Raw genomic sequence first — 23,958 nt, 5'->3', positions numbered from 1 at the left:
GCAGCTCCGCCCTTGCTCCCCCTCCCCCTAGTCACCACAGAGACAGAGTCCCCCTAGTCCTCACCTTCCACCCCATCAACCGTCGCATACAACTCATAATCCTCCGAAACTTCAGCCACCTCCCACGGGATCCCACCACTAGCCACATTTTCCCATCTCCACCCCTTTCCGCCTTCCGCAGAGACCATTCCCTCCGCAACTCCCTGGTTAACTCATCCCTCCCCACCCAAACTACCCCCTCCCCAGGTACCTTCCCCTGCAACTGCAGAAGATACAACACCTGTCCTATACCTCCTCCCTCGACTCTGTCCAGGGACCCCGACAGTCCTTTCAGGTTAGGCAGAGGTTCACTTGCACCTCCTCCAACCTCATCCACTGTATCCGGTGTTCAAGATGTGGACTCTTACACATCGGTGAGACCAAACGCAGACTGGGCGATCATTTTACGGAACACCTTCGTTCAGCCCGTGTGAACCAACCTGATCTCCCGGTTGCTGGACACTTTAATTCTCCTTCCCATTCCTCTCACTTCAGGTAGCCCCGGCATTCCCTCTCTCTCCATCCCTCCCCCACCCAAGTTGCACCAGCTTCTCATTTTCACCCCACAAACAGCTTACAATGGCCTGTTTCCTTTATCATCGTTACTTTTATGCACATCTTTCATTCATTATTCACTATCTTCATTATAGTTATTCTCCACCGTCTATGTCTCTCACTTCCCTTATCCCTAACCAGTCTGAAGAAGGGTCACCCATTCCTTCTGTCCAGAGATGCTGCCTGTCCCGCTGAGTTAATGCAGCTTTTTGTGTCTATCTAAGGTCTTTGATTATGTTGGCTGCTTTCCAGAAGCAGTGTAAAGTGCAGATAAAGTCAGTGGGGAGTCCAGTCCGTGTAATGGACTTGAGCATCCATGACTCTGCAATTTATTGCGGTCTTGGGCAGAGAGTTAAATCCCAACAGGATTGAGGGATTTGAATGTAAACTATTAAATAAATATATGAATGAATGGATGAATGAATGAATGAATGAATGAATGAATGAATGAATGAATGAATGAATGAATGAATGAATTACTGTCACATGTGACAAATCACAGTGAAATTCTTTATTTGCCTACCCAAGGTAAGTAAATAGTTAGTCGCCCATAGAGGGTGCTTACAAAGTTACAGTATCCGCACCAGGGTCCTTTTGTTCCCCCCCCCCCTCCTTCAGGGCGGTCCCCCCACCCCAGGTCCTCCATTGTATCTTCCCCCGGCAGCGGCGTCCTCACTTCCACTTGTCCGTCCTCGTCATTGGTCAGCGCCATCATTGACCGCCGCACTGACCTCTCTGCTATCGCCGCCGGGTCCTCTCCAGACGCCTTTGTAGTGCTGACCCCGGCCCCAGCCGCGGGCTCCACTGACCCTGGGGCCATAGGCCACAGGCTTTGTCAACTCACGAGGCTCCGGCCCACGAGGCTCTGGCCTCGGCTTCTCAGTGGCCCTCCAGAAGGCGTCTTAAATATAAAGTTAAAGATCTGGTGTCAGTAATGGTTATGATGAAATTACTGCATAATAATAATAATATATTCCTTTATTCGTCCCACACCGGGGAAATTTACAAATTTACATAACCTTCCAAAAAAACATCCAGAGAAAGTGGTGAACTAGCCTTGGGGAATGTACACCCTTTAGCAGTGGCTCAACATTGTCCTTGACGAAGTCATTCAAATCTGCGCCAATGGGTCAAGAGGGAATGAATGTTGGCCTTGTGAATGAATTAAGATGCATTCTTGGTACATTAACATTGCAATACCTCACGTGGGAAAGCTGGGGCAGGTACAACAATGCACAAACAAAATAACGTCATAAGGTCAGAGGAATAAGAGTAGAACTAGGCCATTCAGCCCATCAACTCTACTCCGCCATTCAATCATGGTTGATCTATCTCTCCCTCCTAAAAAATATTGCAGCAGTTGGAAATATAAAGTGAATACAGGAAATTCTGGAGGTTCTCAGATGATGAGGCAGTTGCCTGTGGTGTATGTCTGATTTGAGATGCAATAGTCCTGGTTTACTGGCAACTGATCAGCAGAGGGAGTCACCAGATAGAATAGGTGAAGATTTCTGCACATGGATGAAGAAGCACCTCTCTCTTGCTCTAATCTGTGCTCACTTTATCTTAGTTTACTTTAGCAATACAGCATGGAAATAGGCCCTTTGACCCACCGAGTCCATGCCAACCAGCGATCACCCCATACACTAGCACTATCCTACACACTAGGGACAATTTACAATTCTACCAAAGCCAATTAACCTAACCCAGCGGTATGAATATTGATTTCTCTAACTTCAAGTAACTTCCTTGCTTTTCCTCTTTCTCTGTCCCTCCCCCACCCTAATTCGACAACTAGTTTCACTGTCTTCCTGATTAATTTGTCTGCCTCAGCCAACAAACAGCCAACAATGAACAATGAACCATTCTATGTTCCCTTGATTATCATCTGCTTCGATCTGTCGTTTGCCAAGATTGTGAGTGACGTTTACCAGCAGCTGTTCTCAAATGAAGACAATTAATTATTTGACATTTTGAAGATATTGAAGCAAGAAATGTCTGTCCTGGAAAGCACATTGAACCACTCAAGCGCGCTTGAAAAATTGTACAGAGCACTCAAAACAATTCTTCCTAGCTCAGCTGAATCTGAATAATGTTTTAGTCCTGCAGGCCTCTCTGTCACAAAATCGCACACATCACTGTTGTGACCATATTTGATGTTAAACTGTTGATACCATATTTGGGGTATTTTTTAGATCTTTTTTCAAGATCTTACCTAATGACAGTCTAAAGTAGATACATTTGTTGTGAAATAAAGTGAAATTTGCCAAGAAAGAATGTTTCAAATTGAAAATCATGAAAATGTGATCATTTTAATCGGAGCAACGTGATTAATTAATAGGTTCATCAGTTCATTGGTTCTAGGAGCAAAATTGGGCCATTCGGCCCATCAAGTCTACTTCGCCGTTCAATCATGGCTGATCTATCTCTCCCTCCCAACCCCATTCTCCTGCCTTGTCCCCATAACCCATGACACCCGTACTAATCAAGAATCTGTCAATGTTCACCTTAAAAATATCCACGTGGCCTCCATCGCTGTCTGTGCAATGATTAATCACTTAATTAATCAATTAATCCAGTTAATTAGAAAGCATCTCCTTGTATCTGTCCATGATAGTTTTAGTAGGTAAACACTACAAAATCCTAATGCAGCCAAAGTTTCTTCTTCATACTGTGAACTCCCCCAGCATGTCCTATGCCACTACAGATGTGCTAAATGGAATAGGGTCAAAACTGTCCTGGTGCTCTTGACTATCTTTCACTTCCCTTTGGATCCAAGCTTCACCACATTATATCAAGACATAGCTGAGAGCATTGGATGCCGTAAAAACTACAGGATCAAACCATATGTCCCAGTTACACTACTGAAGGCTTTGTTCTCCAGAACTAGTCATGCTTCCAGCCAAAGTGTACCATTATAGTTCTGGCACCAACTAACAACATGGAACAATGTGCAAAGCAAGACAAATTCACTCCATCTAACTACCACCAATGGATCTATTCTCAATCATCACAGAGGTGATTGAAGCTGCTGTCAACAAAGTTATCAGGCAACACTGGCTGACCATGAACTGTTCACCTATGCTCAGTTTGTGTTTCATCGGGATCATGCATTTCCTAACCTCATCACAGCCTTGATCTAAACAGGAACAAAAAGAATACAATATAGAAACCTATTCCAGAGGTGACTGTCTTTCACATCAAAGCAGCACCAGCAAATGGTAAAAATGAACCCAATGAGCATCGAGGGGGGTGTTTGGACATTTGTCCAAAAGGTTTGGCTGAGGTTTTTGAAGTCAGGACCCATGATCTCACTGTTGGAGAACTCTCCAGCAATGACTTAGGCACTGCCTTGTCATCTCCCAAACACATGCACACTCCAACCAAGGAAACCGCATATACACCTGCAATCACACACGATGTACACACGATGCACCTTCGTTGGTGCCAGCCCTGGCATTAATCGCTACAGCATGGTGGGAGTACCTTCTACAGAGGGTGTTATGGTTCCAGACGGCAGCTCACCAGCATCTTCCCTAGGGTTCCTTAGAGAGATCATCATCATCGGCGGTCACTGGAAGTGAGTATGACTATCCTCTCCATAGGGTGACTTTGTTTAACATAGGGAGACTGGTGCACAGACAGCCACCACACGGTCCTTGACAGATCTGGGTCAGGATCCAGTGGCATGGAGTCCAAGACGACCGGGGACCCTTTTCTGCTCCATCCTTCTGCTGGCCTTCCCAGTGATCCCTGTAAATGAATACCTTCGTCTTGAGTGCAGAATATGAGAACAACAGTCCCGTCACTCAGTGAGTCCCATCACTCATTAATGTGCCTGTTTTATAGGTAGCCACACACTCACTGTGGAGTATTAAAATCGCAGTGCTGATTAAACCAGACCACGAGAACCGAGTCAGTCAAGTCAACGTATCCAGTGTGAAAACTGGAATAGCAAATACATTTGGTAAGTAATTGTGGTTTTGGAATAGAGTCATAGAGTGATACAGTGTGGAAACAGGCCCTTCAGCCCAACTTGCCCACACCAACCAACAATGTCCCAGCTACCCTAGTCCCACTTGCCTGTATTGGTCATATCCCTCTAAACATGTCCTATCCATGTACCTGTCTGACTTTCTTAAATGATGGGATAGTCCCAGCCTCAACTACCTCCTCTGGCAGCTTGTTCCATACAACCCCACCCTCTGTGTGAAAAAGTTATCCCTCGGGTTCCTATTCAATCTTTTCCCCTTCACCTTGAACTTATGTCCTCTGGTCCTCGATTCCCCTACTCTGGGCAAGAGACTGTGCATCTACCCGATCTATTCCTCATGATTTTGTATACCTCTACAAGATCTCCCCTCATCCTCCTACGCTTCATGGAATAGAGTCCCAGCCTACTCAACCTCTCCCTATAGCTCACACCCTCTAGTCCTGGCAACATGTTCTGATCTAAAGCGGAGTGGCAGTGACTGTAACCTCCAAGGAATTAGAGTTGGCCTAAATCTTGGAAAGCTGATGAGGAATGATCATCAGGTGGGCGGGAGCAAAAATTCAACAAACGCCATTTTGCTCAAAATCTGTTTCCATGCTGAGTTTAGAAACTGCCGTTTGCCTTGTGCTCTGTTTGACTAATATTTCTGACCATTCTCCATTTCTGGTGTGGCAGCAAAGCCAGGCAGTGGAGGATACATAGTGTAGTGCAAGGCAGTTTAATGGCAATAGAACACCACAAAATGTTTTGAGAAGACCAAAGAAGTCATTGAAGTAAAGAGCTCTACACTGCAGACACACACTCTTTGGCCTAACTCATCCATACCGACCACTTTGCCTAACCAAGATAGTCCCTGATGCCTGCACAAGACCCAAACCTTTGCTATCTATGCACCTTTCCAAAAGTCTTTTAAATATCAAAATTGTACCCACATCTACCACTTCTTCTGGCAGATCCCTCTATGAATGTAGCTCCTCCTGGGTGAAAAGGTTGCACCTGAGGTCCCTTTTAAATCTTTCCACTCTCATCTTAAATCCACGTCCTCTACTTTTGGATTCCTCTACCTTGTGAAAAAGACTGATATTATCTATGCCCCTCATGATTTTATAAACAGCTAAAAGGTCTGCCTTGTGCACGTCAGGGGGTAAAGCCCCAGCCTATCCAGCCTCTCCTTACAACTCAAACCATCCGGACCGGGAACATCCTTGTAAATCTATTTATGCACACTTTCCAGTTTCATGGCGTCTTACCTGCAGCAGAACAAACTGAACTGTACAAAATGCTCAATAAGTGGCCCCCAGCAACATATTGAACAGCTGTGACATGATGTCCCAACACCTGTACTCAATGTCCTGACTGATGAAGGCAAGCATACCAAATGCCTTCTGCACTGCCCTGTCTACCCGTGTCGCCACTTACATGGAACTGTGTAACTCTACCCCTAGATCTCTCTGTATGAGAACACTCCCAAGGCCCCTACATTTACTGCCTAAGTCCTGCACTGCTTTGAGTAAACAAATTGCTTTTATCTGAATTAAATTTCATCTGCCATTCATTAACCCATTGACCCAGTTGATCATGATCCCCTAGATATCCTTCTTCACTTTCATCCATACCACCAATTTTAGTGCTATCCACAAATTTATTAACACCGTTTACATTCGCAACCAGATTGGTAATGTAAATCATCAACACCAGTCCCTGTGGCTCTCCACTTATTACAAGCCTCCTGTCTGAAAGACAGCCCTCGAACACTATCTTCTCTCTCTGACCTTCAAGCCATCTTTTATCCACTTGGTTAGCTCATCCTGGGTCCCAAGTTATCTTACCTTCCAGACCAGCCTGTTTTGTTTTGTCAAAGGCCTTGCTAAAGTCCATGTCTACAATGTCTACTGCACTGCCTTTGTCAACCTTCTTGGTCACCTCTTCAAAAACCTCAAGTTCTTGAGACATAATTTCTCTTGCACAAAGCCAAGCGGCTATTGCTGATCAGTTCTTATCTTTCCAAATGCACAGAGATCCTGCTTCTCACAATACCCTTTTGCATTTCTTATCAATGTTTTTTTAAATCATGAGGGGTATTGGGTTAATAGCTACAATTATTTCCCCAGGGTAGGGTAGGTCTAAAACTAAAGGGCATATTTTTGAAGTGATGAAGGAGGTTTAAAAACACTCGAGAAGCAACTTTTGTAGTCAGAAGGTGGAGTATGTATAAAATAAGCTGCCAGAGGAAGTGGTAGAGGTGGGGAAAATTATGGAATTTAAAAGACACTTGAACAGGTACACGGGCAGAAAAGGTTTGGAGGGATATGGGCAACTGAGACTAATTTTGATGGGCAACTTGGTCAGCCGGAATAATTTTTAACTGAAGGTCCTTTTTTCTGAGCTGTTTAGTTCTATGATGCCATGGCTGTAATGTTCCTCAAATGTCCCGGGTGACTCAGGTTAAATTCACTCAGGCACAAATGAGCTTGAGTTTGAGGTGTGTGACCAACACATGCCTCCTGTAAATGCAGAGCCCAGCATGAACGTTTGCATATTCTTGGGATGCTGATGCATTCCAAAGGCAGCTCACCTAGTGAACCTTGGTTGTGAATTAATGGGCTGCATTGCACAATGCTGTATGTTCTCCTTTGGGAAGGGGATTTGTTATTGTGTCTGATCAAACCCTGTTTCTCATGCCTCTCCTGCTGTAGGGAATAAGGGCGCAGTTGGTGTTTCATTTCTCTTCAATGGGACCTCCCTGGGTTTTGTCAACTGCCATTTGACATCCGGCAGTGAAAAAGTGCTGAGGTATGTGGATTCATTTATCCTACATGGCTAAAGTCAGATTCAGTCATGATGGGGAACAGTCCTGTTGGTGTTGTCAATGCAAGTACCAAGAGGATTCCAGTTTCTATGGAGATGCTGAAGATACAACAAAATCGCTGAGTTCTACAGTCCCAGACGTTCTCTGCAGCTTTTTAAAATACTAAATTTATTGTAGAAGGTAATTTGTTCTCAAATAGTAATTAGAGTTTTCTAACAAATTGTTTCATTATTCAATATGAGACCAGTGAGTCTAACATCTGCGGTTGCAAAGTTACTCAAGATTTATTCTCAGGAATAGGATATATATGCATTTAGATGGACAAGGGATAGTCAGCATGGTTTTGTACGTGGGAAATCGTATCTCACGAATCTGAGATTTTTGAAGATGTGACCAAAAAAGTTGATGAGGGCAGAGCCATAGACATTGTATATATGGACTTCATCAAGGCATTTGACAAGGTTATGCATAGAAACATTGAAAAATAGGTGCAGGAGTAGGTCATTCGGCCCTTCGAGCCAGCTCCAGCATCCAATATGATCATGGCTGATCATCTAAAATCAGTAACCCGTTCCTGCTTTTTCCCCATATCCCTTGATTCATTTAGCCCTAAGAGCTAAATCTAACTCTCTCTTGAAAATATCCAGTGAATTGGCCTCCACTGCCTTCTGTGGCAGAGAATTCCACAGATTCACAACTCTCTGGGTGGAATTTTTTTCCTCATCTCAGTCCTAAATGGCCTACCCCTTATTCTTAAACTGTGACCACTGGTTCTGGACTCCCCCAACATCGGGAACATTTTTCCTGCATCTACCCTGTCCAATACTTTAAGAATTTTATATGTTTCTCTGATCCCCTCTCATTCTTCTAAATTCCAGTGAATACAAACCCAGTCGACCCATTCTTTCATCATATGTCAGTCCGGCCATCCCGGGAATTAACCTGGTGACCTGCGCTGCACTCCCTCAATAGCAAGAATGTCCTTCCTCAAATTAGGAGACCAAAATTGCACACAGTACTCCAAGTGCAGTCTCAGCAGGGCTGCTCTAGAAGGTTAGGTCACATGGGATCCAAGGAGAGATAGCCAACTGGATAGAAAATTGACTTCATGGAAGAAAGCAGAGGGTGATGTTGGAAGGTTGTTTATTGAACTGGAGGCCAACGACTAATGGTGTGCCTCAGGGTTCAGTGGAACCATTGCTGTTTGTCATCTATATCAATGATTTGGGTGAGAACATTCAAGGCATGATTAGTAAGCTTGCAAATGACACTAAAGTGGGTGGTATTGTAGATAGTGAAGATGGTTGTCAAAAATTGCAGCCGGATCGTGATCAGTTGGACAGGTGGGCTAAGGATTGCATAATGGAGTTTAATACAGATAAGTGCAAGGTGTTCAATATTATGAACCTACACAGTGAATGGCAGGTGTGAAACTGTTGAAAAATACCAACATTGTCCCAGGTAATGTGTCCTGTACGTAGGCTTGGCCTAATGTTGTTGCAGTGATGGCTTAACATCTGACTTGCATAGATAGTCATGAGGTGTGGGTTAGTTAGGCCTCAGGCTTCAGCAGCAAATGCAGGGCACCACATTGGCAAGTTGGATCAGAGAGAGGGAGAATCCAGTTGCATTTTACAGTGAGCCATCTGGCATATAGGATGGAGAGAGGGGAAGATTTTAAGAGAGCTGGAGTTATTTTATGGATCCAGAAGTTGCTTAATAAAATTGGAGAGATTTGCTGGCAGTTTATGAGGGGACTGTTCACTTTGTGATTTGGCACTTGTTTTGGGAATGTTGAATTTCTCAGCCTGGGACGTGAGACTCCACCCTACACAAAATGCATAATGGTCTCAACAACTTTAACCTAGGTTACCATGAGTGTAAATATCTCCTTCTGATTCCATTTCAGGCGAAACCAGAACTACTTGGACATTCTCCGATTGTTATCACTTGGAGATAAACAACTCAGTTCCTTTGACATTGCTCTGCGTTTCACTCATATCTTCTGGTTTGGTGACCTAAACTATCGACTTGATATGGACATCCAGGTACACATCTCTTTCTTTCTGCTTCACTGGCAGCATCTCGGGAACATGTCATATGGAAATAATAAAGAAGGCTGGCTAACCATATTTAGATTTCTCAAAGCCTCTCCGCTCCTGACTTCTCACTGTTTCCTTTCGTTCTTCCTCTCTCCGGGAACATTCATTGTGTGACTCGCACCGGCGACGGCTGCCACAGTGTGCTGCTCCTTGCTGTTTTGGCTGTGTTTGTTCGTTTGTATCATCTGTGAAAATCCCACAAAGATCACTTTCATGAGAAAGGTACTCATTAACATCAGATATTCCGTCCCTCCAAACATGGTTCCGGGTTTCTCTCACTCGGTGGATTGTTTGGGCATACTCATCAGCGGGGCTGTGGCTGTGTTCAAGGTCTTGAGACGGAGGAGGACCCATGGGAAGCGTTCTGGAGCACTCACCCGACTCCGGCGACGAGGATTACGCACACCGCCCCCGAGTATATTCCTCGCAAATCTACATTCACTCAACAACAAAGTGGACGAACTGCAACTCCTGTGCCACACTAACAAGGACTTCTCTCGAGCCGCTACCCTGTGCTTCACCGACACCTGGCTGTGTGAGTCGACCCCGGACAGTGCGCTGCAACTGGCTGGCTTTCAACTATACAGAGCAGAGGCAGCGGGGAAATCAAGAGGAGGTGGAATATGCTTCTACATGAACCAGGACTGGTGTAGCGACATCACGGCACTGTGTAACTTCTGTTCCCCCAATCTAGAATCTTTCTTTATAAACTGTAAACCCTTTTATTCTCTGAGGGAATTTACCTCTTTTATTCTCGCTGGAGTTTACATCCCCCCCCCAAACCTGCGTACGTGAAGCGCAAACGCAACTCACTGACCAGGTATTGAGGGTAGAGAGTGACTTCCTGGACTCCATGGTCATTGTTTTGGGGGACTTTAACAAGGCCAACCTCAGTCGTGAGCTCCCAAAGTACAGACATCATGTTACCTGCCCCACCAGAGGGGAGAGGACATTTGATCACTGCTACTCTTCAATCAAGAATGCATATCGCTCTGTTCCTCGGGTGGCTCTGGCTCTCTCCGATCATTGTTTAGTTCACCTTGTTCTGACCTAAAGGCAGAAACTAAAATCTGCTAAACCTGTGGTCAGAACAACGAATAGGTGGACGAGCGAGGGCATTGAAAACCTACAGTCCTGCTTTGACTGCACTGATTGGAATGTGTTCAGGGAAGCAACCACAAGCCTCATTGAATGTACAGACATTGTGACATCCTATGTCAGCTTTTGAGAGGACAGTTGCATTCCCACTAGGACCCGGATCTGGTTCAACAACGACAAGCCCTGGTTTACAGCAGAACTCAGACTGCTCCGCCAGTCAAAAGATGAGGCCCACAGGAGCGGGGATACAGACCTCTACAGGCAGGCCAAGTACAAGCTGAGAAGAGGAATCAGAGCTGCCAAGGAAAGGTACTCTGAGAAGCTGAGGAGCACGTTCTCAGCTAATGACTCTTCTTCAGTTTGGAAGGGCTTGTGAGAAATCACCAGGTACAAGTGGAAAACCCCCTGCTCCTTGGACAATCGTCAGCTGACCAACGACCTGAACGAGTTCTACTGCAGGTTCGATAGACAGACACATAACCCCGGGACCTCCTCCCTCCCTCTCCCACTCACTCCTCCCCAATCACCACTTCACACCTACACAAAGCCTGACTCCAGTCTGCAAAGACTGGGCCTTAGTCCACTACCCGCCCCCTCCTTGCTGCCAACATCAGTCTGGCCACTTCTCCATCACTAACAATAGAAATTGAGGACGTGCAGAAGCTATTCAGGAAACAGAAAAGCCGGAAATCTCCAGGACCGGACAATGTTTCCCCCTCTACCCTCAAGCTCTGTGCCGAACAACTGGCACCGTTATACACAGACATTTTCAACCAGTCCCTGCAAACCTGCACTGTCCCTGCCTGCTTCAAAGTCTCCACTATTGTTCCTGTACCCAAAAAGCCAAGGATTACTGGTCTTAATGACTACATACCTGTCGCACTGACCTCTGTAATCATGAAGACCCTTGAAAGGCCTGTGCTGGCTAGAGTTGCCAAATGTCCCGTATTAGCCAAAACATCCCGTATTTTGAGCTAAATTGACTTGTCCAGCACGTGAAGGCCTTGTCCCGTATTAGGCCTCGGGGCACTGTAGTCCCGGACGCTGTAGGAAAAAAGCTGCAGATGCTGGTTACAATCTGTGCCTACCTGTTCCGGACAGTGTACGTTGGGACACTGAAGGCCGGGCGCCGCCTAACAGAGGTTGCATAACAACCCGCCTCCCAGCCCGGGCGGCCGCCATTGGTGGGTCAGAAGCACGTGGCCCCTGGCTGGGTGAGGTCACGTGGGACACGGGGCAGTGACATCTCCTTGTCCAATATTTGGGAGTGAGATAGTTGGCACCCCAAGTGTTGGCCCACGTGAACTATATCACAAACCACCTGCAGTTTGCATAGATCAATGGATGATGTAGTCAACCTAGGCCTGCACTTCATCCTCCTGCACCTAGACCGCCAGGGGACCTATGCAAGGATTTTGTTTGAGGATTTTAGCTCTGCATTCAACACCATTGTGCCAGAGCTACTACACTCCAAACTCTCCCAGTTGACTGCACCTGAACCCCTCTGTCAGTGGATCATCGATTACACCGAAGGTACTGGAAGAGAGAAGGTGGTTGACAGTGAGAAAGGGAAGGAAACTTGGAGTGCAAGGGACCCCAGGTGTTGTACCCCTTGAGAACAGGTTCACCCACTTGGAAGTTGTCAGGGAAGAAGACGTTGCCACACTGAGCGGCAGACTGGTTTGCAAAGCAAAACGTGTTGTTGAGCCAAAACCAAAGAGGCCGAGGTCAGGCAACGCCGTGGGAGTAGGAGACTCCATTGTGAGAGGTATAGACAGGGGTTTCTGCGGCAACAGACGGGATTCAAGGATGGTGTGCTGCCTCCCTGCTGCCAGGATCCAGGATGTCACGGACAGAGTGCAGAAAATCCTCAAGGGCGAAGGTGAACAGCCAGAAGTGGTGGTGCATGTCGGCACAAACGATGTCGGAAAGAAGGGGATGGATATTCTGCAGCGTGACTTTAGAGAGCTCGGAAAAATGCTGAAAAGCAGGACCTCCAGGGTGGTTATCTCCGATTTGCTTCCAGATCCTCGTGCTGGCGAGAGCAGGAACAGGGAGATACACAACCTGAATGTGTGCCTGAGGGGCTGGTGCAGGGAGCAGGGATTTAGATTCTTAGACCAATGGGATCTGTTTTGGGGTAAGGGGGAATTGTACAAACGGGACAGATTGTACCTTAACAGGTGGGGGACCAGCATTCTGGCAGGCAGGTTTGCCACTGCTACACGGGTGGTTTTAAACTAAATAGGGGGGGGGGGGGTCAAATGGGATAGTCAAGGATGGGGTTAAAGGGAAAGAGAGTAAAGGGATAGTTAATGACCCCAGAATTAACGGGAAAGAAAGCTCACAAAGGGATAGGAGAGAATGGCCAAGTGTAATAGGGATCGGTGTGAAAAGTGAGATGCGTAAGGAATTAAAAGTATTGTATATGAATGCGCGAAGTATAAGAAGTAAAGTAGATGAGCTTGAGGCTCAGTTAGAGGTTGGTAGATATGACATTGTGGGGATTACAGAGACGTGGCTGCAAGAGGATCGGGCCTGGGAACTTAATATTCAGGGTTATACATCCTATAGAAAGGACAGGCAGGTGGGCAGAGGCGGTGGGGTATCTCTGTTGGTGAGGGATGAAATTCAGTCCCTAGTGAGGGGTGACATAGGGACTGACGAGGTAGAGTCACTGTGGATAGAGTTGAGGAATTGTAAAGGTAAGAAGACACTAATTGGAGTTATCTACAGACCCCCAAATAGTAGCCCGGATGTAGGATGTAAGTTGCAGCAGCAGTTAAAACTGGCATGTAACAAAGGTAATGCCACTGTGGTGATGGGGGATTTCAATATGCAGGTAGACTGGGAAAATCAGGTTGGTTCTGGACCCCAAGAAAGAGAGTTTGTAGAGTGCCTCCGAGATGGATTCTTAGAGCAGCTTGTACTGGAGCCTACCAGAGAAAAGGCAATTCTGGATTTAGTGTTGTCCAATGAACCAGATTTGATAAGAGAACTCAAGGTAAAGGAACCGCTTGGAGGTAGTGATCATAATATGATTAGTTTTAATCTGCAATTTGAGAGGGAGAAGGATAAATCGGAAGTGTCAGTGTTGCAGTTGAACAAAGGGGACTATGAAGGCATGAGAGAGGAGCTGGCCAAGGTCGACTGGAAGGGGATCCGAGCAGGAATGATGGTGGAACAGCAATGGCAGGAATTTCTGGGCATAATCCGGAAGACGCAGGATCATTTCATTCCAAAGCGAAAGAAAGATTTTAAGGGGAGTAGGAGGCAACCGTGGCTGACAAGGGAAGTTAGGGATGGAATAAAACTAAAGAAAAGATGCACAACACAGCAAAGAGTAGCTGGACGCCAGATTAGAAAATTTTCAAAGGACAACAGAAGGTAACAAAACGGGCAATACGGGCTGAAAAGATGAAGTACGAGGGGAAGCTGGCCAAGAATATAAAGAAGGACAGTAAAAGCTTCTTTAGATATGTTAAGAGAAAAAGAGTAGCAAAGTCAAATGTGGGTCCCTTGAAGGCAGACATGGGTGAAATTCTAATGGGTAACAAGGAAATGGCAGAAGAGTTGAACAAGTACTTTGGATTGTCTTCACTAAGGAAGATACAAACAATCTCCTGGATGTACTAGAGGACAGAGGATCTATGGGGATAGAGGAACTGAAAGAAATTTGCATTGGGCGAGAAATAGTATTGGGTAGACTGATGGGGCTGAAGGATGATAAATCCCCAGGGCCTGATGGTCTGCACCCTCGGGTACTCAGGGAGGTGGCTCAAGGAATAGTGGACGCATTGGTGATCATTTTCCAATGTTCAATAGATTCAGGATCAGTTCCTGTGGATTGGAGGATAGCTAATGTTATCCCACTTTTCAAGAAAGGAGAGAGAGAGAGAAAATAGGGAATTACAGACCAGTTAGCCTGACTTTGGTGGTGGAGAAGATGCTGGAGTCAATTATTAAAGAAGTAATAACGGTGCATTTGGATAGCAGTAAAAGGATAAGTCCAAGTCAGCATGGATTTATGAAAGGGAAATCATGTTTCACTAATCTTCTGGAATTTTTTGAGGATGTGACAAGTAAAATGGATGAAGGGGAGCCAGTAGATGTAATGTATCTAGACTTTCAGAAAGCCTTTGATAAGGTCCCACACGGGAGATTGGTGAACAAAATTAGAGCTCAAGGTATTGGGGGTAGAGTGTTGACATGGATAGAGAATTGGTTGGCAGACAGGAAGCAAAGAGTAGGAGTAAATGGGTCCTTTTCAGAATGGCAGGCAGTGGCGAGTGGAGTGCCGCAAGGCTTGGTGTTGGGGCCGCAACTGTTTACCATATATATTAATGATTTGGATGAAGGAATTAGAAGTAACACTAGCAAGTTTGCAGATGACACAAAGCTGGGTGGCAGTGTGAACTGCGAAGAGGTTGTTAGGAGGTTGCAGGGTGACCTGGACAGGTTGAATGACTGGGCAGATGCATGGCAGATGCAGTATAATTTAGATAAATGTGAGGTTATCCACTTTGGTGGCAAAAACAAAGAGGCAAATTATTATCTCAATTGTGTCAGGTTAGGTAAGGGGGAAGTGCAGCGAGACCTGGGTGTCCTTGTACACCAGTCACTGAAAATTGGTGTGCAGGTATAGCAGGCAGTGAAGAAAGCTAATAGTAAGATTAAATGAGAACTTACCAGTTCGAAGTTTGATCTGTATTTTATGAGGAGTTACGATGAGGGACTACGTGAAGACCCCGTCCAGCACGCATGCGCGACATTCTTCAAAGCAGCGGTGTGGATTCACAGAAAAAACACAACGATTGAAATAAATATAGTAAAGAAAAAATAAGAACTTGATTACCAGTTGATCTGTATAAAAGAGGGTGGGAGCGGAGGGCACGTAGTCCCTCATCGTAACTCCTCATAAAATACAGATCAAACTTCGAACTGGTAAGTTCTCATTTAATCTTACTATTTTATTTCGGAGTCACGTGAGTGACTACGTGAAGACTTCAAAGCTCTGTGATTCCGAACCGTGTACCAGCTCATGCTTCACTCACTGTCTGAAGACCTTAGAGGGAGGAAGTATGTTATCGCAATAAAGAGCCTGTTTGTGAACAAAAAAGGTTTATTAATGACAACAAAAAACAGAGAGCTCCCCAGGGCTCAAATTAAATATTATCTGCAGACTCCAAAATTCTGTCTGCAAATGTAGCAGGTTGCGCCAGCGGTTTATTATAAAACCTTTGGAAAGTTCTTTCCGAGGACCATCCTGCTCTGGCCAGAATATGGTCCATAGGCACGTCCATTCGACTTGCCGCCGACGTAGATGCAGCCCTGGTGGAGTGAGATTTGAAAACATTGGTATTGACTCCCGCGGACTTAAGCACCTGCTTGAGCCACCTTGAAATGGTTTGGCTCGTCACCTGACCATGAGGCTTCTTGTGACTTATCCATAAGGCTTTTTCTCTCCCTCTTAAGTTGAGTGTTGTGTCTATGTAATTGGCGAGATGGGTCTTGGCACACAGCCGTGGGTCAGATAAATATGTGCAGAACTCCATAACTGGAGGCGTGGTACCTGGTCTAGTTTGTTTGACCAGTCCCTGAATGTGGAATGTGAAACAGTCCAATGACTCTGTCATGCTGTCCAGCCTCAGAAGGTGGAGGGATTGTACCCTTTGAGCTGACACTAGTGCCATGAGCATGACTGATTTCAGTGTAAGTTGTTCCAGCGTGAGTGCCCTGGGTGGTGGCCATCCCCTAAGGTGCGTCAGCACAATGCTGACATCCCAGATCTGAGTGTACCTTGGTCTGGGGGGGTTAGTGTTAAAAATGCCCCTCATGATTTTGATTACTAGTGGATGGGACCCCAAAGCCAGTTGTCCTGCTGCTGGAACCAAATAAGCTGACAACGCACTCCTGGCTGTATTTATGGCGCTGTAGCTGAGTCCTTCCCGATGTAATCCAACCAGGAACTCTACAACACTGGTGGGTGTTGCTGTAGTGTAGGTAGTTCCTGTTTTGGAGCAATACCGTTCCCATTTTCTTATGTTGGTCAGGTATTGTCGCCTGGTGGACTCCCGGTGGGATGCGGTCATCATGTTGATGGCGTCCTCAGACAGTCCCAGGCCCAGTATCGGTCTTTTCAGAATCTGCAAGCCAGGAGATTGACTCTGTCATGGCACGGGTGACTAATGCCTGACACTGGGTGGATTAATAATTCCGGACTGCTGGGGAATTCCAACGGTGTTTCGACAGCCATGTCGAGGGCCACTGGGAACCATGGCTGTGTAGGCCAGTCGGGTGTTATCAAGATTCCTGAAGCGGAATCCATTTGAATCTTGCGTAACACCCGACTGATGAGGCAGAAGGGAGGAAAAGCATAAAAGAACATTTTCCCCCAATACAGCGTGAATGCATCAACTGCTGCTGCCTCAGGGTCTGGTTCCCAAGCGACATACGTTGGTACCTGGTGATTCAGCCTGGATGCAAATAGATCGATATCTGGTGTGCCATATTGTTTTGTAATTTCGGCAAATACTTTGGGATTTAACATCCATTCGATGTTATCGTTAAATTTGCGTGACCTGGTGTCTGCCACTGTATTTTGCTTACCTGGTAGGTAAGTTGCTGATAACCAAGTATGTCTTTCGACACACCATTGCCAGATTATGTTGACCAATTTGTCACACGATTTTGACTTTATACCACCCATGTGGTTGATATAGGCCACCACCGTGGTATTATCTAATTGCAACCGGACATGTGCATGATGCGTATTAGATGAATATGCTTTTAAACCATAAAACGCACCCAACATTTCTAAATAGTTGATACCCCGTGTCTGTAGGCAAGATGATTCAGAATTAGTCCATCTGCCCCCTGTGCTGGATTGCATGTTAGTTGCTCCCCAGCCCAAAGCACTGGCATCCGTTTGAATGGTTAATACTGGGTTAGTGATAATTATGGGACTGGAACTGAGGCTAATGTTCCTTGTCCACCATTGTAACTCTGTAATGGATTCAGCAGTTAAATACATAGCTCGGTCAAAGTGACCTGAGTTTTGCTTTAGTGCGTGCACTTTTGCTCTTTGTAAATTTTGGTAGTGCAAAGGCCCAAATTGTACAGCTGGAAAGGCTGCTACCATTTTGCCAATAACTCTAGCTACCTGCCGTATGGTTGGTTGACGTTTATGCATTAGTTCGTGGCATGATAGTGCCAATTGTGATGCTTTCCCCTTTGGCAGAGTTACAACCATGCGAACAGTATCAATCGTAAATCCAAGATAGTCCATGGTAGTGGACGGTGTAAAATTGGATTTATCTGGATGTATGACAAACCCCAAAGTTTCAAACAAACGTTTGGTGGCTGCTACTGCCAAAATAGCTGTCTCCAAGGTTTTTCCTACTATTAAAATGTCGTCTAAGTACGCCATGACTATATGCTTTTGTTTTCTCAATAACGCCAATGCGGGTTTTAAGATTTTAGTGAACAACCTTGGAGCGGAGGTTAGTCCATTTGGTAAGACTTTAAATTGCCATAGCTGTTTCATCCAGATAAATTTTAAGTATTTACGGTGCTCCTTGTGTATGGGTACTGAGTAGTAGGCATCTTTTAAATCAATGCCTGCTAGAAAGTAACCTGTAGAAATCAAAAGTCTGGCGGTTTCAAAAGTTTCCATCTTAAAATGTGTATACTTAACTGAGTCGTTTAACGTAGTTAAGTCAATGATGATGCGACATCCACCATCTTTTTTAGTTTTGGTGAAAATATTAGACACAAATTCCAAAGGTTCATGATTTGTTCTTTCAATGACACCTTTTGCTAGTAGCCTCACAAGTTCAGCTTGACCCTCTTGTTTGTCTTTGACTGAGAGGGTGAATACCCTTTGGGGTATGTGCTGAACTGGCGGAACGTTTTCATGAACAAAGTCAATTTTATAGCCATGAATGCAGTTTAGTATGTATTTGTCATTAGTAATGGTTTCCCATGCATCCAAAAACAAGTGCAATCTCCCCCCTGATAGTATAGAGCCCCTACTGCTCATATGCCGAGAGGTACCAGACCCACCTACCTCCATGGTTATTGGTATTAATTTTTCTTCCGCCTCTTCGCTAAACGATGAGGTGTCTGCTGGGCTGTAGAGGGCTGCTGTTGACGTTGATGTTGTTGTTGTTGTTGTTGTTGTTGGCGCATTTTCCATGGGGTCCGCTCTGGGCCCTGGCCTAAAAAAGGCTTACGGGGAATGGTTGCGGACCCCGAGCTTTCACCAGTCCCATATGGTGGTCTATGACTGGTGGACGCCGTGAGGTACTGCCGCCTGGGTTTGTTGGGTCTGCTCGGTCCTAAACCTGCCCTCACGAGACCAAAGGTCTTGGATTCTTCCTCTAGGTCTTTCACCTTTTTTGGAAGATCCTTTCCGAAGAGCAGAATTGGAGGTTCTGAACCCGGTGTTTTGCAGAGTCCCGCAAACTTAGGGTTGAGGGCAGGCTTGATGTTTTCCTTCCGTAAGATATTTATCTGGTATTGGGTGGTACACAGCAGAGCTAGTGTATCTTGCTGGTTTGTGGAAATGTCCACGCCATCAATGGACCGAGCATATGATGTTATCCCTGCAGTCAGGAGTTTAAGGATCTTCTGGAGCTTCAACTCCAGGTTCCTGATATTCTGACCCAAATGTCCCCAAATTTGGCTGTTTACAGCTGGTACATTTAATGATGTACAATTTTCTGGGGCAGTGTATAGCTCAAGGGCCTCATTGACCACCCGTTCTTGTAGGGGTTTTGAGGACAGGTGGTCAATGCTGGCTGCAAGTTTCGGCTCTAAAGGCCGACCCCCTCGTGGAATGACCACGTAGCGGTTGACCACACCCAGCAGCTCTTCCTGATCCTGTACACTCTGCGTACTCCGGACATCTTCAGCCAACAACTCCTCTTCTTGACCAGCCCAGACCTGGTCGCCAATGCTGCCTTCAAAAGAAGGTGAGGCAATGGCCAGTGCCCCTAAAGGGCACTGCGGGAGTGCCTGGGCGCTCTGAGCCCTCCCTTGGCGAGTTTGCTGCTCTCTTAGCAGATCTCGCTGGAGCATTTGCTCCATAAGCCGTTCCATTCGGCTTAGGCGGCTGCCAGTGCCGCTCTGTAGCGGTGTGACATCTTCATCCGAAACGTCGGACACTACCGCCCGGTTCTGGCTGCAGGTACCTCCAGCTCGCTGCTCAGGCTGCGCTAGCGATGCTGGGCTCGGCTCGGTAGTTGCTGCCGCCTCTTGCCCCCCCTCCAAAGAACGTTCCTCAACGGAAAACGAACGGGGGCGAGCTGCAATTTTCTTTGCTCTGGTCTTGCTCATCTTGGGGTCGCCAATGCTTCCTAAAGCAGACCACAGAGAAATACTCACGGCCACAGTAGAACTTACCTGTCGGCCCGACTTTTTAAATTGTAGCGGGAGCACCTTGGACTCCCGTTCGTCGCGGGTGCACTGCATGAACGCTAATGTCGCGCATGCGTGCTGGACGGGGTCTTCACGTAGTCACTCACGTGACTCCGAAATAAAATGGCATGTTGGCCTTCATAACGAGAGGATTTCGGTATAGGAGTAAAGAGGTTCTTCTGCAGTTGTATATGGCCCTGGTAAGACCACATCTGGAGTATTGTGTACAGTTTTGGTCTCCTAATTTGAGGAAGGACATCCTTGTAATTGAGGCAGTGCAGCGTAGGTTCACGAGATTGATCCCTGGGATGGCGGGGCTGTCATATGAGGAAAGATTGAAAAGACTAGGCTTGTATTCACTGGAGTTTAGAAGGATGAGAGGGGATCTTACAGAGACATATAAAATTATAAAAGGACTGGACAAGCTAGATGCAGGAAAAATGTTCCCAATGTTGGGCGAGTCCAGAACCAGGGGCCACAGTCTTATAATAAAGGAGAGGCCATTTAAAACTGAGGTGAGAAGGAACTTTTTCACCCAGAGAGTTGTGAATTTGTGGAATTCTCCGCCATAGAGGGCAGTGGAGGCCAAATCACTGGATGAATTTAAGAGAGAGTTAGATAAAGCTCTGGTGGCTAGTGGAATCAAGGGATATGGGGAGAAGTTGGGCACAGGTTACTGATTGTGGATGATCAGCCATGATCACAATGAATGGCGGTGCTGGCTCGAAAGGCCGAATGGTCTCCTCCTGCACCTATTTTCTATGTTTCTATCAACTTCCTGACAGACAGGAAGCTGCATGTGAGGCTGGGAAAGCACATCTCGGACCCGCAGACCCTCAGCATAGGAGCACCGCAAGGCTGCGTACTCTCCCCTCTCCTTTACTCTCTCTACACCAACGACTGCACCTCCACAGACTCCTCTGTCAAGCTCCTCAAGTTTGCGGATGACACAACCCTGATTGGACTGATCCAGGATGGGGAGGAACCTGCCTACAGATGGGAAGTGACACAGCTGGCGTCCTGGTGCCATCGCAACAACCTGGAGCTCAATGCTCTTAAGAAGTGGAACTAATTGTAGACGTTCGAAGAGCTCCCCCTCCCCTCCCCCCACTCACCATCAACAACACCACAGTCACATCTGTGGAGTCATTTAAGTTCCTTGGAACCATCATCTCCAGGGACCTTAAATGGGGGGCCACCATCGACTCCACAGTCAAAAAGGCCCAACAGAGGATGTACTTCCTGCGGCAACTGAGGAAACACAATCTGCCACAGGCAATGATGGTCCAATTCTATACTGCTGTCATTGAGTCCGTCCTCACCTTCTCCATCATGGTCTGGTTTGGCTCATCCACCGAGCACGACATCCGGAGGCTGCAAAAGATCGTTCGTGCAGCTGAGAAGGTTGTTGACTGCAACCTTCCCCCCCATTGACGAACTGTACACTGCAAGGGCCAAGAAGTGAGCGGGCAAGATCATCTCTGACCCCTCTCACCCTGGCCACAAACTCTTTGAAACACTTCCCTCTAGAAGGCGACTCCGGACTGTCAAAGCAGCCACAGCCAGACATAAAAACAACTTTTTTTCCACAAGTAGTAGCTCTTCTCAACTGCAAAAGTCTGTAGCCTCCTTTTGCTCTGGTATTTTATTTCATTCTTCACATGTGTAAATTATAATGTTTTATTAATTGTTTACTGTATCTCGTGTTGTTACTTGCAAACAAAGCACCACGGCAAATTCCTTATATGTGTACATACTTGGCTACTAAAATGTATTCAATACTCACACACCTGTGCTTGTTCACAATCCTCAATGCACTGTCACCTGCTCAAATACCTCATTGGCCTGATACTATCCCGGGGTCTGGGCACCAATTCCTTTGCAATAGGCACAGGGTTGATCCTTGACTCATGAGTTGGGGAAAGGTTTATCTGCAGCTGGGGAAACTGTGGAGCCGTATTGTTGCTCCCATGTGAAGATGTGCCTCTGGAGGACCATCTCCTCTCTTTATTCGTTCAATGGAAGGAGTCGGCTTTGTGGTAAAGGCCTGGGGCCAACCTGCTTGGTTTGGTGACATTCATGCTAGCTGCCAAGTGCCATGAGCTGTGCTGAGATCATCATGTACAGTAAAGTAGAATTCCTCTCTTTTCACTGAGGACGAGGTCTATCTATGATTTCCCTCCAGAAACGGAGGGATGTAAATCATGGTGATTCTTGGTGCCTCACCTTCTATTGTCATGGGAATTTTCTTGAGTCGTGTTGAGGACTTAACACCCATTTTTCCTATTATTGGTCATGACAAATAGCTAGAACTCAAAGACACTTGATGGGATAAAATAATGATAGGTTGGAGTGTATTTTGGGGTAGAAGGTAGATGACATTAGATAAATGTTCTTTTATGCACTGTCTGATAAGAGAATTGTACAATACTTCATCTTCCAGGATATTTTGAATTACATCAGCAAAAAGGAATTTGAAGCAATTCTGACTGTTGACCAACTGAACTTAGAACAAGATAAAGGAAAAGTGTTCCTGAACTTCAGTGAGTAAATCTCCGATGACGTAAATGTATTAAATTGTTGATGTGTTACTTTCAAGTATATGAATGATGTGACACCATGGAGTTAATGGCCTATGTAACCAGTGTGTTATCGCAGACGAAGTGTGTAGGAAGGAACTGCAGATGCTGGTTTAAACCGAAGATAGATACAAAAAGCTGGAGTAACTCTGTGGGTCAGATGGCATCTGGGGTTGTCAACTTCCTCACTCCCAAACATGGGACAAGGTGACGTCACAGCCCCGCTCCCCACGTGACCTCACCCAGCCAATGGCACGTGCTCCCACTCCACCAATGGCGGCCGTCCGGGCCAGGAGGTGGGTTGCTATGCAACCTCCGTTAGGCCACGCCCAGGCCACCAGAACTAGACTGTCCGGAGCTAAAATGTCGGATACCTCGAATGTCGGGACCTAAACTGTCGGGACCTACAGCGTCGGGGCCTACAGCGTCCGGGCCTAATACAGGACAAGGGCGGTCCCGGACGGAACAAAACAATTTAGCCCAAAATACGGGATGTCCCGGCTAATATGGGACAGTTGGCAACCCTAATGGCATCTCTGGAGAAAAAGAATAGGTGACGTTTTGGGTCGAGACCCTTCTTCAGACTGAGAGTCAGGGGAAGGGAAACAAGAAATGTAGACAGTGATTATAGAGAGATATAGAACAAATGAATGAAAGATATAGGGTTTTAGACTCGGTGGGCCATTGTTAGCTGTGTGCTAGGTGAGAACGAGTTACAGATAATGAGACTCCACATGAAGAATTACAGACAATGACCCTGTCTTCATCTCGAGTTCTATAAATCATATTCCTCTCAATACTTTGTTGATCATCAATGACATCTTTAGTTTTTTTCGGGTAGGAAATGCATCGAACATTTAATTTAATTTCATTTCATTTCTTCCCTGAGTGAAACCAAGCTGAAGAACCAATGACGTTAAAATTGAGAAAGTCAGAATTGTGAAACTGAGGAAAATAAAAGACGTATTCATATTGCATGGTTTACATGCCAAACCACTTTAAAGCCAGCAATGGGGTTTCTGTTTGAATTGTGGTTCCTGCATTGTAATTAATTAATTAGTAATCCTTTATTCGTCCCACAATGGGGAAATTTGCAGGGTTACAGCAGCAAAGTAAATAGCAAAAATAAATAAGCATTTATTAAAAAATAAAATAACTGTAATGATCTTTATTTACCGGTGTGCTGGGAGCAGTGCTGTTTGTGCAGTCTGACAGCGGCAGGAAGGAAGGACCTTCAATATCTCTCCTTCACACACTTGGGGTGAGGAAGTCTGACACTGAAGGAGCTGCTCAGTGCAGTGACAGTGTCCTGCATGGGGTGGGAGGAGTCGTTGTCCAGCAGTGATGATAGCTTTGCCATCA

General features: G+C 46.0%; 1 protein-coding gene across 3 annotated transcripts in view; it reads left to right on the top strand.

Annotated features, from left to right (window-relative positions):
* LOC144600467 (phosphatidylinositol 3,4,5-trisphosphate 5-phosphatase 2A-like) overlaps nt 1-23,958 on the top strand; it is a 220,950-nt gene that overhangs the window by 136,208 nt on the left and 60,784 nt on the right. For all 3 annotated transcript variants that reach the window (XM_078412087.1, XM_078412085.1, XM_078412086.1), the window contains exons 14-17: nt 4,444-4,561; nt 7,285-7,381; nt 9,307-9,445; nt 22,461-22,560. In XM_078412087.1, coding sequence (XP_078268213.1) covers nt 4,444-4,561; nt 7,285-7,381; nt 9,307-9,445; nt 22,461-22,560 — 454 coding nt within the window. The remainder of the gene's footprint in view (nt 1-4,443; nt 4,562-7,284; nt 7,382-9,306; nt 9,446-22,460; nt 22,561-23,958) is intronic.

Source organism: Rhinoraja longicauda, chromosome 15 (genome assembly GCF_053455715.1).
Source record: "Rhinoraja longicauda isolate Sanriku21f chromosome 15, sRhiLon1.1, whole genome shotgun sequence".
NCBI lineage: Eukaryota > Metazoa > Chordata > Chondrichthyes > Rajiformes > Arhynchobatidae > Rhinoraja > Rhinoraja longicauda.
This window is presented reverse-complemented; position numbering and strand designations above follow the sequence as displayed.